The sequence below is a fragment of the Drosophila elegans genome, unplaced genomic scaffold, assembly GCF_018152505.1.
Source record: "Drosophila elegans isolate 14027-0461.03 unplaced genomic scaffold, ASM1815250v1 contig_476, whole genome shotgun sequence".
NCBI classification, from domain to species: Eukaryota; Metazoa; Arthropoda; class Insecta; order Diptera; family Drosophilidae; genus Drosophila; species Drosophila elegans.
Window position 1 is genome coordinate 7,105,423 of NW_024545863.1, and position 17,151 is coordinate 7,122,573.

Below are 17,151 nucleotides of genomic sequence, written 5' to 3' on the forward strand. Positions count from 1 at the left end.
ACTCCACCTCACCCAAACGCCCCCATAGATACACTCACGCACACACGGTTAGTCAATGCATACAAATTGAATTGATATTAGTTTGTGAAATATTTAAGCTGCCAAATACCAAATACCAAACAAATGTGTCGTGTGTGTGCGTCTGCAGAGCTTTTGCCTTACTTAGGCACCTGTTTTCCCTGTAAATCTCACTTTTTCATGGCCCTTCTTTTGTTTCTTATTGCGATGTGATGGCAACTTGTGTTCTTACTTGGAATAAAATGCAAATATTATTGTTTGGCTGTGTTTTGTGCTTTTGTGGATACTTGTTGAAGATGTTTACAGGAAGTACACACATGTATTGCAAATTACAGTGGCCACTTGTTTTTATATTGACAATAGGTTTTAATTGAACGGTTTTTCTTTTATTTTTTTTTTTTAATTTCTCCAATAAAGGTAAATTTTACAATTGCCAAGTGATTGATATTTGAGATATATATAAACAATAAGCACAACATTTTGTATTTCATTGTAAAATTTATTTTTCAGAGCTAAATTCGCCAAGGATTTTATTAAGCCCTCTGATATAAACATTTACATTACTTCTTTAAGTTTCTTGATTTCTGTTCAAGTTCTCATTTCAAAAGCAAACGCTAAACCTTTCTGGTTCTTCCAACAATGTCCCACATTTAACTGAGCTCATAAATTAGAAAATCACACAAGCAAGTATACAAATGTACGTTCATCAAAAACCGAAAAGTTTTACTAGCTGAGCTAACCAGCATATAACTTTGACAGCAACGTTGAAGCAGCGCAAAATTAACAAACCAACACAATTTTCACACGCACACACCTTTCGCATAAACAAGGAATTTTCATAAACTTGCTGCACAGTTTTAGCCCGCCGCTGCCACAAGGTTTTCCAGCAAAAAGCCACATGAATATTTCGTCAAGCCGGGAAATTTATCTTTCTCAGCAGAGCGTAGAAAGGTACAGGATAGCGCAATCTCTGTGATATGAGTAATTTTTAATTAAAATCTTAAAAAAATAAAGGAACTACTTCCGCAAAACCAAAAACCGCTAGAATACCAGTTAAGCAATGAAATACCTTGGCATATTCCTGCGAAATTGCCTTTAAGTGGGGCACTCAACGAATTTTACTTGTGACTGCTAATCGCATGTTCAGTGTCTTGTCTGGGCGAAAAATTAAATGTAAATTTGCCCTTTGTGTGTGTTGGGATAAATGTAAATTGGCATTTGGCTGTAGAGCCTCAGAAAGGCTACAATTGGGGTAAAAACCATAAGTGTAGGTATCAATTTTAGACACATATTTAGATATATTGTTAGGGTAAATATTAAAAGTAATCGACTAAATTGAGTAAAGAGTACTTAGTAAAAATAAATATATATATTAATTATGTTTATCTGTTAATAAATAATTTTAAATCACTTCAGATTGACTCTCTAACTTTAATCTTTAACATTTAGACCTTGTCCTTTGATCTTCCCCTTGGCAATTTTCTTTTTATAAAAGAAACATCTTTTCAATCTTTGGCAATAGAAGAAAGTGTTTGGAAACCCTTGTCTCGACCCAAAAATACCCATACAATGTATGTGCAACACGAAATTAAACTTGGAAATTTGTTTTAACTATGGACAAACAAGGGAAATGTGGGAACCCCGAGGAGTTGACAACAAACATCGATGAGACTCCATCACAAAAACTCACACACATTTTCGTTGGCTGCCAACTGCCAGCATTGTCAGGCAACTAATATGTGGAGCGGAGCCACGTGAATGTGGCACCCACTTCGCAACCCACATTGCAACCCACTTTTTGGCCAGGACAACAACGTTATTGATACCTCCGCCAAGCCCCGGACAAACAAGAGAACCCTTTTGGCAAGTTCCCCCGAGCATATTGTCTCAGTGCGTGTGTCTCTGCTCAAATTTTATTCCCATCCACTCGATGTTTCTTTGTAAAGACTCCTGCCGACGACAATAAACCAAACTTCCAGCTGTTTATTAACATGTTTCTCTGTCAATATACATACATATATATTCTGCCCATATATAAATACACGACGAGCATATGTATATCCAATGCCAAATTGACGATGCTGATGACGCGGTGGATCAAGCGGGGGGAGGGGGTGTGATGGAATCCGGACCCGGAACACATATCGCTTTACAAGTGGAAAAATTCCTTTAGGCCAAAGTGTGCATTAAGAAGATTGTTTTACTATTGTTGTAAGACACCCAAAATGTACACATTTATCTTTACTTATAGATACCAACACACCCAAGGAGATACTTTAACTACATGAATATTGAATGCACTGAGAGAAAGGTATGGTACAATTTGTAAGTTAAAATAGTAAACGTTGAAAAATGTATAAATTAAAATTAGTTATTTTGTGAATGTTTTCGAATAAAAACAGGCCACAAAAAGCAATATATATATATTTTGTTTCCATCGGCAAACAAGTAATTAAAATTGTTTTTAAAAACTTTCTCGCAGTGCAGCCGCACGAAACTTGCCCACAGGCGAAAGCTTCTTGTTCTTCTCGTCCTTCGTCTTGCTTCCTGGCACTTCACCCATTTGCTCCTTCGGCATCTAGAACAGCTTCCTTGCTGTTGTCATTCCACTCAACAAAAGGATTCAAATTTCATTAAATCTCATACAAAAGTATCAAAATGCCATTGTTGTCATGGCACAACCCACCCACTCACACACACTCGTCCTTCGACTGCATTCGCCAGGACCTTCGCTCGCACTTACGCACACATTTGAGTTGGGAACTGGGTCTGGAAGGCTTGACGTCTTTAGCTATTGGTAACTGCTTTTACTTTGGGCCTTTCATTCGATTTACGTTTGAAGTTACCCCATATGTGCCCATGTTTTCGTAGGAAAGGGGCGATGTATTTGCCAAGAAGGCGTTTCCTGATCGCTATCTGCTGTAATGGAAAACTTAATAGACAACCGGCGAAGAAAGCTGGAGAGCCTTTCAGACCTGCTACCCCTGCTGCTTAAAGCTTATTCGCAGCAATTGCACTCGTTTGATTGCCCTCCCCCCGTTAAGTTAATCCCCAGAAAATCAGATATTACTGCCAAATACTGCGATATATGATCTGCTTAAATTGGGCTGTGGGAAATCACACCTGTCTGCCGGTGGCATATATATTTACTGGGGAGTCGTAAGCTTATTACTTTTAGTCGACTTGTCTCATTTATTTATTTGGGTAATAGTTTAGAGGTGTGATGGGAAAAGCTATTAAAAATCGCAGCCTTTAAAATGTCACTTTATATCAATTTTAAATAGACTAGGTCTAGTCATTGTCCATTTTTTATTTCTGGAATCAGTAGTTCAAGCTACTAGAGTTGTTAAAATTAATTTCTTAAATTTAACTATTAGGTACACTAGGTATTAAATAATTCTTTATCCATTGGAGATTATCTTGTTTTGGTTTTTATGAAATGTGTGATTGTCGTAAGGTCTAATCAGCCTCCAACATCCCGAAATGCCTCCTACTTCCTGGGCAAGCCCCGTCGCTCCAAGCCAACATGTCTCTTTATCGTTCGAACTTTTTTGAATGAAGTCAAACTTTTCAAATTGCTTTCGCATTAAAAATCACTAAAATGCGTTTTCCGCTTCGCTGCAACCAGGTCGTTATGTCGCACGCTGTACGAATATATGTATATTTACACATACAACCAGTGCTTGGCTCACTTCAAGTGTCATTAAGTTTTCGGTGATCATATCCTCGGTATTTGGTTTCTTTCAGTTTTCGTCAACTCATCAAGGTTTGGTCTCACAAAAGTTTGGCTGCCTTCCCTTTCCGCCCCTGTGTTTGCTTGTGTGGGCGTGGCTCTTTGGAGTTAACATTTATGTGTGGACTAAGGCAGAAGAGAAGCCACAGGATGATAGTCGAAGCTTGGCCACAATAAAATTGCTGTAAACAATGTGGGCCAGGCGAACAAATTTTCCTAAGTCCTTCGTCCTTCGACCTCGAATAAAACCGCAAATCATTGGGCAAACCTGCTCGAGTTCAGGCTAGATAACTGACCAGAAATATTACACATACGCCATGTGAGCTTTATGTGACTGAGACAATTTATTTTATGATTATTCCATTAAACGCATCGGTAGTTTATAATTTAAGTCTAAAGCTGTTTTTCTGCCTTTTGTCTTAACAGGGACCAAAACTCGATTTGGTATTAAATGAGATTAGTTTGGTAAATAAATTAAATTTTTCGTCCTTAAAAGTGAGAGTAATTTACTTTTGTTTGTGTCTGTCTTAGCTTGCACACGCAATTTAATTGAGTTTTGAATCTAAACATCTATAAAACTTTAAGCATTTTTAAAAGTTTTAAAGGCTAACAGCTTATTTAAAATTTCGTAATTAAAATGCTTTACTTTACTTTTCAAAAACATTTGCAACTTTCTGTTTTCGCTTTCGCATTGTTCTTCAATCATTACTGTGCTGAATCGCATAAGAAATCACGTTCCAGGCGGTTTTCGAATGTCAACGAGAAGAACGAAATGATGCCACCAATGCCACGCATGCCACTAATGAGGCTCGTTAGCGTGGTCATCCAGCTGGCTACCCCTTGGACTCCCTATCCCTTCTCGTCCATCCACATCCACAGCCACCCACGTTGGCTCATTGGGCGGGTAATGTATGCAGCAAGCCGAATTGTACGAATTGTACGAATGTTCGGTACTCGTACTGGCAAATCGATAAAGTAATTTGTCCATGGCCAGTCAACCTGCTTCTGCTTTTGCTTCCACTTTCACATCCACTTCCCCTGCCGCGATCATTTGGCCACATAATTTTGTTTGGCACAGCAGCACGTAGCCGATGGCTGAGTGACTGGGAAATCCGGGGAATGGCTACGGACTCGGATGGGTTCGCCTAATTGCAGCACCATCTTGCGGTTATGCGTTTTACGTGCGTTTGCCGCACGTCCGGCTAATTAAAATTGCATTTTTCGTACGCTCCACACAGGTTATTGATATGGCCCATGGGGATATATAGTATACTGTATACATGTGTGGGGATATGGACACATTGGTTTATCGTGCCACCAGTTGGCCATCGCTTATACTGACCATATTTCTGAGTGCCTTTTGTGGGTTTGATGAAGTAGAGGCAGTTGGGGGATGTAAGGAAAATAATGGGAAAAAGACTACGCATATAAAGTATGGCGATGTAAATGCCATTCTGAAAATATGTAAGTTATTTTAAGGGACATATATTTCATAGATAAAAGAGAAAAACATGTCGATACAAATAAATTCTCAAAGCTTTATTGAGCTTCACATAGGAAATATGTTATCTTCTAGTAATTCATATATTTACACAACGTATTATTAAATTCTTGAAAATAAAAAAGTATTACTAAACTTTATTTTTTTTTTATATAAAGTTTTTAAAAACGCCAGACAAGTGGGAATGTGTTGAAAAAACAATGTTGTCCTAGTTGGTTTTTTTTAACCATGTGCTAACATATTATAAATATTTAAATATGATTTTAAATTGTGAAGGCAGAACTTCCTGAAAGGACTGCTCAACCACCATACCTCTTTGAATTTCCTAAATTACCCCACCTGAGAGCAGTTTTGTACTCATCTATCTCTTTGGTTGAGGGACTGTCCCTCGGGCAGCGTATATCCTTTCACCATCTGCATAAAATCAATCAAATGAGCTGAAACGGTTAAAAGGGTCACAGACCCCCAATGAAATATCCCCAATAGGCCTAATCAATTGATTGAAGATGTCGTTGGAGGGACTTTGGTTTGGGTCCCCTCCAACTACTTCCCGCATTCGCCAGCTCACTTACACCCTTTTGTTGTCGGGGTCACAGTTGCAACTGTCATAATATTGACTCATTGCCGTTGTAATTAATGGTGTTAAGACTCGCACGCCATTTTAATGCAATCCAATTGACAGGCGGCATCCGCTTCAAGGTTTCAGCATTTCCTCCCATCGAGGCTTCATCTGGGGGATATTGATTTCAATTATAATGATGTAGTACAATGAGCGCTGGACCTCCATCGATCTCCATTTCTCGGTTTTACTTTCCCCATTACCCCAAAGGCATGTTAACTAATTGCTAACCTTCTGGCTAGTGCTTCGAATATTAAATGGAGGAAGAGTAGTAAATTTCAGCAAAGACGCTGAGTTCCTTACTTATCATAATTGGTTAACTATTTAATGAGTAACAAATGCGCTTTAAATGAACCTTCAATATTATATGTTTCTAAAAGAAAATAATAGGAAAGTTCAAATAGTTTATATAACTTTATTTAATATGATTGCTGCTGCCAAACTAAATTGTTACTTATGTAAATTACTTGTAAAAAACTATGAATTTACTATTAGTTCTGAATATAACTGGAGCTCATCTCACAAAATTAAACTGAAAATAGTGGAAGGGTCTTGAGACATTAATCAATCATCATTGAAGCTATCATCGCTGTCCAAATCAATTTTTCCAATGTGGGTTTCGGGGCACTTGGGTTTGATGTCAGCCAAAACAGGTTCACCATCAGATTTGAAGCCATTTTTGCCACGAGTTGGGGTTTTTCCCGGGCATTTCCAATGGAAGCCTTTGTTTTCTTTAACTCCTTCATCTTTGCCACGCGAGGAAGATTTATCCCTCAAAGCCAAGCCTCCAGTTGGTAAATTTCTTGGTCTATTTGGAGTTATGGGTTTTTTGGATGAACTTGGAATATTGTCGTTACTAACTTCGCGCCTGTATTGCTGGAATAGAGTCTCGGCCTGTCGTTGTTTGGCATCGTAAGGACCTTCTTCGCCATGACCAGGAGCATACTTATCCTCTGGTGGCAAGTCATCGACATAGAACTGTCTGTCGGGTATGTCCTTATAAGCGTCACTATCTTCCGTCTCATCCTCGCTGTAATCCGTGTCCAAAATATCGGACTCAGAGCTATCTAAGTTTACCTTCGAACTATCTGTCTTGAATGATCGAGGTGGTGGTGTTTTGGCCTTCTTGATTGCAATGGGTCTTTTAAGGGGATCGTTTTTAATGAGCTTTCGATTGCTCTGAACAAGTTTCTCATGCTTGATGCCCTTTTGGGTTCGCAGGTCTTCGAGCTCCTCTCTCAACTTGCGGCAACGTTCAGACATGGAATGTAGAGGATCCACTTTACTGGCATCCGGATTCAATTTCCAATCGCGCATCACTAGTTGAGCCAGTAGGGGAAGGTCCTTCGAATCGGGTGTGAGGAGAAGACTTTGTTCCATTTCACTGCGATTGGCCGCACTCTCACCCGTCTCCATGCGAAAAGTTTCCAGGGTGTGCCTGTAGCCGTACCAATGAAAGAACTCCATGACCAGCTGATTTATAAGCTTTATCAGACTCCGATCTGGGGATAAATTGGCTGATCCACCGGTAAGAGGTCGCTTTTTGGACATGTCCTGCTGGCCCCGCATCATCTGAAGCACCTTAATGTGCATTTCACTTCGAAGTATCGCCATGGTCCCATTTTTCTCCAACTGGCTTTTGATGTTCTCCTCCATCAAATTCTCGTAGGCAGCCTCCAACTTAGTCTCATCCGAACTCATACTTTCCAATTTCTTTTTACACGAATTTACAGATCAAAATATTAACTTTATGAATTTAACTTCTACGCCGTTGTCGAGAGCAATTTGTGTACGTTCAATTTAACCTTTAGTACAGTTGTGGGCAAAGGTTAGACATTTCAGTTTAGCCATTTTTCGCACAGCCTCCTTCTAACTTGATTTCGTTCTAATTCTATTGGCCTGTGGCCAGGTTTTCTTCTAGTGTCTGCAAAGTTTATTTCAAATTTTTCCTCACCTGAATCAACTCAACTCGTTAATCATGCAGATAACCTTAAGGATGGACCAGTCTGTGCATATTTTAGCCATTAGTAGTGGGTGCTGAACCCACATTTTGGCTGGCTAGGCAATGATTTTTATTTCAAAGTTTAATTTGTATAAAAATAGACTTGGTTTACTTTTCAAATGAGTTCGTTTAGATTATTTCAACCACAGTAAACCAGTTAAAAATCCGCTATGTTGAAAACCATTAAATATTCCTTTAAATGCCAAACATTTTCATGTCTCATTAGTCCTTGCGCTAATTTTGTTTCTCGCTTTTGCTTTCCCAAACCATCTTTTGATCTTTCTCATAACTTCAATTTAAAGCTTAGGTTAATTAGCTGCTGCTTATAATTTAATTGGCCCACCTGCAACTACAGTTAATACCTTTTAGTTGGGAAAGAGCTATTGAATTTATCTCACTTAATGGAACTTAAAAGTTTGTAAACTTTAAAATAATAACGGAAACTTTTGGAAACCCAATTCTAAAAGATTATTTTGGATTCATACAAAGGATCTAAGTGCAGAAACGGTAATCGAGCAAATAAATAGCTTAAGATGGACTGGAAAAAGGATCAAGAGAATTGGTAGAGGAAAAAATTATATACAAAACTTTATCAGGATCAACTTCTGGGTGCCTTTTTTCATTGGTGGTGAACATTTCTTTCATTTATTTGTAGGTGCTGCAAAAAGTTTGCTCAGCAATTTGGCCAAAGAAATTTTTAATAACTATTTTCTTGCCGTTTTTTCACATTTTTTTGGGCTTGTTGAGAAAAGTTCTCTTTGCATTTGCTTTTAATTTTTGTAATGGAATTTTTAAACGCTGATGGTGGATGGGGATTTCAGACAAAAGTTTTTTGAGACTCAAAATTCATCGGTGAAAAGCGCCAGCTATATTGTCCTTAAAGTTTTCAACTCTGCTCTTCCTTAAACATTTGTCCAACTAATTAGCAAAAGTGTTGCTAAAACAACAAAAAATCGTGCCGAAATCTGTAGATATACATATCTATATATTTAGCTCAATGCTGCGCCATTTCCGGTTTATCTCTCAACTAATTTTTAGTTGCTTCTGTAGCAAAGCAAAGCCAATTAGGCAAAATGGCTGCGACACATTTCCGCTGGTTTGCTGAGCCATCGCCAGCCACTTAACTGATGCTGGGCCAGACCTGACCTACCATGACCTGGCCCCTTGACCCCTTGTCCAAAAATGAGTCCTACCGAATATTGGGCTTGCTGGAATACACAGCAGACATGAACTACAAATGGAATATAACCAACATTTTTAAGGCGAAGGCTCACAATATCCTTTAGATATCTATCATTAATAGTTTTGGGATTTAAAAATAAAATTAAATAAACATAATGATCTTCCTGATGGTTTATAGTTCTTTTCCTATGTACTGAAATATTTGCATTTGCCTTAATACAAATATTATTTGTACTTGTTTTGATGGAAATACTATAAAATAATTTAACACAAATTTTTAAATTGTATTCAACATATTTTTCAATGCTGTGGTGTTTTATTTTGCATTGTTGTATTGTTATATTTTTAAAAGTTTTTTGTTTATTTATTGCATTTAGACTTTGTTCGTACAAAATTTAAATCTTAATCGATGTCAAAATTTTAAAAATATAATAATAATAAATATGATTGTCGATATTAAAAGTCTGTTATAATTCTGATGTTAGTTTTTCGGATTTTGTTATAATCGTATTTATAGGGTATGTTTAGTTCGCTGATTTTCAAAGAATTGCTTCTTTTCGCTATTATCATTGTCGTATTGTTGTTATTGCTGTCACACTTTCGCATTTTGTGCTAATCGCATTAATTATGCGTTTCTCCCATTTGCTGCTGGGCCTCAGTTTCAGTTTCAGTTTATGTGTCTGTGCTTCTGGGTCTGAATCTAGATCCTCTGGCCTGCAGGCGAAATGGCCAGCAAATTGAACAAAAGCAAACTGCAGGCAAAGAAGGAAAATAGGGGCTGGAGGGATATTAATGGAGGGGCCACTTTTCAAGCATAATTGCCTCTCAAGGGAATTAAATTGAGCAGAGAATTTCTTTGGCAGCGGCAGCGGCAACAAAAGATGAAGAAGAGATTTTATTTCATTAATTATCAATTAGTTTTTGAAAGTTGTTGCGCCTGATTTATTAAGTGGACAGTGGTTGGCATAACTTTTGAAATTACATCCTAAATTTTCTTGATCAAATTTCTATCAAACTAATTAACCGAAGTGTTTTCCGGATACAAATGATGGGCGTGTGTGCCGCAAATTAATCAGTAATGTTGCGAAAAGTGCTGGCAGGCCAATTGTAAATAAATAAGTATAATTTTTCAGACCAACCAACTTGAAGAGAGCTCTCAAAATCAATTTGGCTTGTCCCAAATTGATGTTGACCAAATCAACCTTAATTATTTAAATTGGATAACATCTTTGAATGGCTTTGTTTGATTTAAATTAATTGATTTAATTAATTGTGCTTGTGTGTTTTATTATTTAGTATTATATTAAAAAAAGTATAATTTAATAATCTAAATTGCTTGAATTTATTTAAAACAACTAATGTGCTTCCTAATGGTCTTGATCATGGCCTCTGCCTGTGTGTTTGATGAGTCGCGTAAAATTCCGATGACCTCGGAAATGCCTCCGCCAGGACGACCTCGTTGAGCTTTGGTGGACAAAGCGAACAAAACCCCTGCACAGGCTCCCCGCTTGCCCTCCCAATTCTCCGGACTGGGATCAAGTCTGCAAAATAAATAATGTTTATTATTCATATTTTATCAACCACAAATTCCACTCACTTTTCGAGCATATCGAATGCTTTGGCTGCCACCCAAAACTCGGCACACCTGTAGCACTCATTGGCAATCAATTGCAGCAGGATAAAGGCCTCGGCATTTGTGTCCCTGGTGATGAACACATTCCATGCCAATTCCGGATGGCCGCAGTGTATGTGACACTTGGCCAGGATCATGCAGTAGGTGTGCTGGTTCTTAATGTCCATGTCGGAGATCTGCATAAGCAGCTCCTCTGCCTCCTTGTAATACCCCGTGGCGCATTTCGCCTGGGCAAAGTTATAGTTGAACACATCGTCGTTCACAAAATAGCTGCGTATGGAGTTCATGTACACCAGCACCTCCTCGAATTGTTCGTAGAGGAAAAAGGCCGAGGCCATGCTTTGACGACCCGGTATTGTATCGCATTCTGTGGCCGAACTGCCCACCAAATGAAGATTCTGCTGGGCAGTCTTGATGTGCTCTTTCTGGAAGCAAACTAAAATACAAACAAAATCCATTTATAAATTTTGTAAAAATATATTTACCGATCCCAATTGTTGGCCGAGGGCAGCGTGAACCACACCCTTGAGAATGTACTCGTGTGGTGATGTGGGCTGCAGTTCCTTCATCAGAGCATGGGCCTCCTGCACATCGCCCTGCTTGAGATAGTATATGGCCAGGTTCAAACGAGCCTCTGGGATGATATTAAGTAGTCCGGGTAGGACGCGTAGAGCTCCCTCGCCATTCCGGAAAACGACCAGGTTGTGGCGCAGAAGATCTGCCCCGAAAGTGCCATTGTCGGCTATATTCTTGATCTCCTGCTCGGCCACTCGGCCATTGAACAAACGAAACCGATTGCAGGCCTTTAGGTTAATGGCAATGGTGCTGTCGCCATGCTGACTGAGATACACGTCCAACACCTCCTGGGACATGTCGTAGTAGTCCAGCTTGTAGAAGCATAGAGCCAAGTATACATTTATGGCCTGGTAGTCCTTGTTGTCCACCAAAACCCGCTTGTACACATCGATGGCCTCCTGGTAATGGGCACGCATATAGTGCATTGAAGCCAGACTGAGTTGTTGCTCCAAGCTCGCAGAATCCTGCAGCTCCTCCAGCAACTGGCCCCACTCCTCCTCGTTGCCCAATTTGTGGGCCAAATGGAACAGAAGTCGCTGCTTCAGCGGGTTCTCATCGGCATTGGCCATCAGTTGGTGGGCCTCCTCGTACAGGCCCAAGTAGAACATGCAGACGGCCAGGTTGAGATCCACCTTGCCGTCAGCACTCGCGGAACTCTGCTGAATGGCCTTGTACTGAGCGAGGGCCTGTTGGTAGTCACCCAGATGGAAGTGGCAAAAGGCAATCCACTGGTCCACCTGACGCTGCTTGGGCCCATGGGCACCCTCCTCCTCGTCTTCGTCATCGTTGGTGTACTACAATGGACAACCACATCAGATAAGCTATTATTATTCTTAGTCTTTGAACTACAAGCAACAGTAAATAAGATATAGGAGCTATAGCATCGGAAGGCCTTAAGCTATACCAATTATGTGGTTAATATTTAAGCTTTTGGTTTTGTGTTTTGTCTGTCTACTTAATTAATAAACAATAATATATTAAACATAAACATAATATGTCAAACATAATATATACAATGGAATAAAAGTAAATAAAACATATTTATTATATATTATTAAAGAGAGTGGTATTAATTTAAAAGTTATATTCGAGATTGTATTAAAAGTGGATAGGGTTGATGGTTTAGTTATTAAATGTGTCCAGTTGAGTAAATAACTCGATATTTGGATGATGATGAGGAAAAAGATTACGATTTACTTTGAAAAATAAGTACCGATCGTTAAAAATGTAAAAAATGCTTAATTATTAAATTTCTGATCTAAGCTTGCTTTAAAAAAATACATTTCTACAATAACTTAATAGAAATATATAAATTCCCATGTTAAATTCACTATTTAAAAGAACATGCATGCGCTTGATTATAAACACAAAAGTTTACGTCACTTATCTAATAGTGACTAATAAAAGCGGGGTACACTAAAAGTCAAAAATGAAATGCAAAAATTAGCTAATCGAAAAACAAGTCTGAGCCAACTGCAGATATAAAACAGGTCGATCTCAGCATACAAAAGCAAGTTTTTTTTTCGATATAACTAATATTATGCTATGTGGTAGCACAAAAGCAATTATTAATGAACAATGCTAAAATGTCTTTGAGCCACAAGAGTTAAATTTCATTGTTTTAATTTCAATACTCAGGTTTTCCAATAGGCATTTGATGAGAAGTCTTTCAGAAATCAATGCGAGCTATCAACAACGTACATCGATTAATGTATTCGGACTAAAAGATGCAAAATTATACGCGTCATTAAGTTATAAGAAATTCAAAAACGAGTCTAGACCAACAGCAGCGGCTACACAACAGGTATAAAAGAAGCTGGCATATACTCAGATTGCAAAGTGATCTCCTACCATGAAGTTCTTTGCTCTGATTGTGTTCCTAATAATCGCGTTAGTGGCCGTGAAGGCGGTCCCCGATTCGCCTTCTTTCCTCAAATGCCTCGATGAAATAAGTGATCCCGAACTTTGTCTTAACTTCAAAGATCAATTCCCCGAAGATGCTCCAGCAGTTCCGGTCGACGACTACACATTCGAAGCTAGTTCTGGATAAATTTCATTCCCTTTCGTTGCGTTTTTTCGACTTACTCGAATTCCAGCTGAATAACTTATTGTGCAAAGGGAGGAAAGCAGCGTGGTTGCTTTACAAGTTAACTGAATAAAAATATTGTATTGTAGTTTGTATGTTAATGCTGTTTCTTTTCGTAGTCATATTCAAGGTCTAGTAATACCTAACCAGTTGTCAGTTATCATAATAATAAAAATACCCACTATTTAAAAATCGACCAAAATTAAACAAAAAGAGACTGTCACAATGATGAAGTTTTGTAGCTTAATTTACTTGGTAGAATTAAAAATATATTTTTATATATTACTCTGCAATGTTTCTCGAAATATAATGAAATACCCTGCTGCCCTAAGCCTTTCGTTTCGATTGTCCACCGAATTTAGAGCCAAAATAATCCCTACGCACCTCCAGAAATGCCCTGGCACCCGTGTAGTCCCGCTTGATGATGAAATCCTCCAGGGAGGCCGGTGCCGGGGCCTTCCTCGCCTGCCTGCCCACTCCGAGTCCGCTGCCGGGGCCTCCACTGGCGTTTCTCGAGCTCGCCGAGTCGGTTTTTCCGCGTGAAAGTATCTGGGCAAAGAGCATAAGTACCTCTGGAGTATCTGACAACATTTCTTTTTTAGCCACATTTTCTTACCATACTTTCAGAGCCTTTCTTTTTCCCAGAATTTGCGCTCCTTTCGCCCTGCTAGCTCCTCAGTGTTTTGGTCTTGTGTTTTGTGTTTTGCGTTTTCTGTTTTCAGCTTGGAACGCTTGGTTACGGTCGCTTGGCAACCTATATAGCGTCGATAAAGCAGTTCGACCATGCCTCACTGCGTTTAGCAAGCGCCCTCCAGGATCCGTGAATGTAAAGTAAGTCTATCCATATCCTTACCCTCAACTGTAACTGTGCGCAGGAACCAACTGTTGATCCGGCAAAACAGCCACCCTTGATTCTGGTGATGCCTTCCTCACTTGCCCTGCCGATGTCAGCAAATATGTATGACTTCGTACCCTTTTTATTTATAAAATGGGATGAGATGAGTCGTATTCTTGAGCTAGAAATTCCTTAAGGAAAAAAATCTGTAAATGGTTTGGAAATAAATATTTGAATATTTAGTGGACTTACCCGAAATCTATACACTGAGGAAAAAGAAGGTAACTCCAAGAAATTGCTTAATTTTCAACAAATTTTTATTTGAATTTTAATTGCGACCAAATCGGTAAGAAACTTGTATCTCTTCATTGTTTGCTCTAATAGTTAGACAGGCCAAGAGTATTTTTTGCTGGCTAACAGTTTCATACAATACCTATTTTTATTTTCTAGAATTTTGGCAAATTTATTGCATGCAAATGCTGTAAGACTTTGGTCAGTTTGTGGCACACTACCAGGGGACAAAGGTAGCCTTACGGCACGCATTGTTGACACAGTTCCACATTCGTGATGCTTTTCCATTTGCATTTGCATTTTCATTTTGCCATTTTCTTTATTTATAAGACGCACACGAATCATAAATATGCAGGCTGCCTCCAGCGTGAAATGCATGCGTCAATCCAGACGCCTCGAATACTTTCAGAATTCCTTATTTTTCTTCAACTTTGCTGACACTGCATAATGGCTCAGACATTCGTATTCGAGTGATAGACATGACTAAAGAATTTTGTTATTCCAGAGCAAATTCGAACGCCATCAAGTGGAAAAACAAGAGAAAATAACAACAATCCGAGTTAAGGAAATTCAAAAATGTTAAATATTGCCTTGCCATATAAAAGATTATTTAAAGCACGGCCACGTAAAGTGTATTAATTGATATATATTTTTCATTAAATACACTGATTACCCTTATAAACCTGGCTACCATTAAAACATTAAGGAACTTATAGTTTATTTATTATTTATTTATTTGTAATTTTATATTTTCTATACACTTTTTTATTGTGAGAGAGCTCGAGTATCAACAGCAAGCATCGTTCACTAGAACCTCAAAAAACAGGCAACTGAAACCAATTGAAAATAAAAATGCGGATAAAAGATGAACAACAATCTGTTCGTTGCGTACAATAAAACAAGATAAAGCATAATGCCAAACACCAACAACATGGCAAACAAATTTACTTTCAAGTTGAAACATTCCGTATTTTCTTGTCCGCTCCATATATAGTATATTTCCATTTGCCAGGCGTTCTCATTCGTTGTGAGCGCCTTTGTTTATGCTACACTTTATTGCGCTTTTGCAATTTCGCGTTTCCGTTTCCCGTCAAATCAGCCATAAAAAACCGTAACGCAAATCTGGGAGTCACGACCCCGCCCAGCTGGATGCTTCTGTTCCTGGTCCCGGTCCTGGTCCTGGTCCTCGAAGGCGCCTATTACATTTCGCAGTCGAATAAACAATGCCAACATCATTTGCACCTCCTTCATTATGGGCTTGCCTCGTTATTTGTCAAACAAATAAACAGCAGGCAATGGCAATGCTATTGCACTTAAAAAATCATTTGTATGCTATTTTAAATAAAATAGCACTTCCTAGGGCCGGAAATATTTATTTAAAGTTGGTTTAGTAATCAAAATTAGTACCAATATAAAAGAAAGTGTACAATAACTAAAGGCTAAGACAACAGAAATAAATAAATGTAATAAATTCCAATTTGTTATTAGTTAAAAAATATATATTTAAAAATATTATATTATTATTAAATATGTAACTATAGACATTACTGTTGTATTTTGTATTTTAGACAAGGTAAAATTCATCTCAACAAAAAATGCAAAAAAAAATATTTATAGACAATAATTTCTTCCCTTTACTACCATTTTTTCTCTGAGTGTCAGTGTTAGGGATTTTTGGGTCTTGACTGGGTAGCCGAAGATGTGCCAGTCACTGTTACGTGCAATTGTCTCCCGCTTGGGCCCATGATTTTCCATCATTATCATGGAGAGCTGTTTGTGTTTACAATTTTCCCTTCGCTCCGCTTACCCTCTGTGAAAATTTATTATCATCTTCTCCTCCATCCTGAGTGTATGCTCGTTTTGTTTTGTTTATACACTTTCGTATTTGCATTGCCTTCTGTTCTCTGTTTTTCCGCCTTTTTTCGGACTGGATTTTTTGTGAAGAAAATTGCGAACCTGCGAAATGAAGTGCAAAATTCAAACGGAAATTGAAATGGCAATGACAGAGTCGACTTGCGTTGAGTTTCTTTCTCCCTTTGGCTCCCTCGATTTGTTTTTTCTTTTCAGGATTCTTGGGCACATGTTGCCTGCAGTTGCATATATAAATATTTCTTCACAATGAAGTTGAGAAAATGGCGATTTTCTCAAGCGTAAGCTAAACACTTGAAATGCGAAAATAAATAAAAATGGACATCTTGGCGAACTTATTGGTCACGATGATGGTGCCGCTTGAGCTTGGGCTGAGCACAAATGTTGAATACCACTGAAGCGTGCATAATAATGGGGCAGTGAACTTTTGTGACTCCAAATTGGATCTGGTCAAGGGTGAATGAGTGAATCGAAGTTAAAATGCTCCTACTGTTTTGGAACAGTTGAAATTTCTGTGGGAAAATTCAATGGATGTTCCCATCAGCGGTTTGAGCCCGATTTGTAGCCTTGAATGCACAAGCTAAAATATCAAAAATGGGCTACTTTCACTGACCAAAATAAATTCGTTAGTCGGACTAGAGAGGGTAAAAGCAAATAGCATCGTATATATCCTGGCATATATGCAAAATAATCAAACAACTGTTGTTTGCAATTAGAAGCAAATAGACTAAATTGTTTCGTGGCTCGTAGTTTTCGACCAAGCGCCACACATTTGCAAATTTGTATCGGACACAGACTCACGCACA

General features: G+C 38.5%; 3 protein-coding genes across 3 annotated transcripts; 1 reads left to right on the forward strand and 2 right to left on the reverse strand.

The window, feature by feature from the left end:
* Positions 1-6,286: 6,286 nt before the first annotated feature.
* Positions 6,287-7,685, reverse strand: LOC108140439. The gene has a single exon (XM_017263168.2). The coding sequence runs from the start codon at positions 7,570-7,572 to the stop codon at positions 6,436-6,438; it is 1,137 nt and encodes a 378-aa protein (XP_017118657.1). The 5' UTR covers positions 7,573-7,685; the 3' UTR covers positions 6,287-6,435.
* A 2,663-nt stretch (positions 7,686-10,348) lies between these two features.
* Positions 10,349-14,035, reverse strand: LOC108140427 (intraflagellar transport protein 56). Its single transcript, XM_017263152.1, has 5 exons — positions 13,967-14,035; positions 13,735-13,899; positions 11,174-12,058; positions 10,653-11,113; positions 10,349-10,596 (listed from the first exon to the last, which is right to left on the reverse strand). Exons 1-5 carry the CDS (start codon positions 13,967-13,969, stop codon positions 10,398-10,400), a joined length of 1,713 nt encoding a protein of 570 aa, XP_017118641.1. The 5' UTR covers positions 13,970-14,035; the 3' UTR covers positions 10,349-10,397.
* LOC121467585 lies at positions 13,117-13,445 on the forward strand. Its single transcript, XM_041709346.1, has one exon. It carries the CDS (start codon positions 13,117-13,119, stop codon positions 13,312-13,314), a length of 198 nt encoding a protein of 65 aa, XP_041565280.1. The 3' UTR covers positions 13,315-13,445.
* Positions 14,036-17,151: the final 3,116 nt, after the last annotated feature.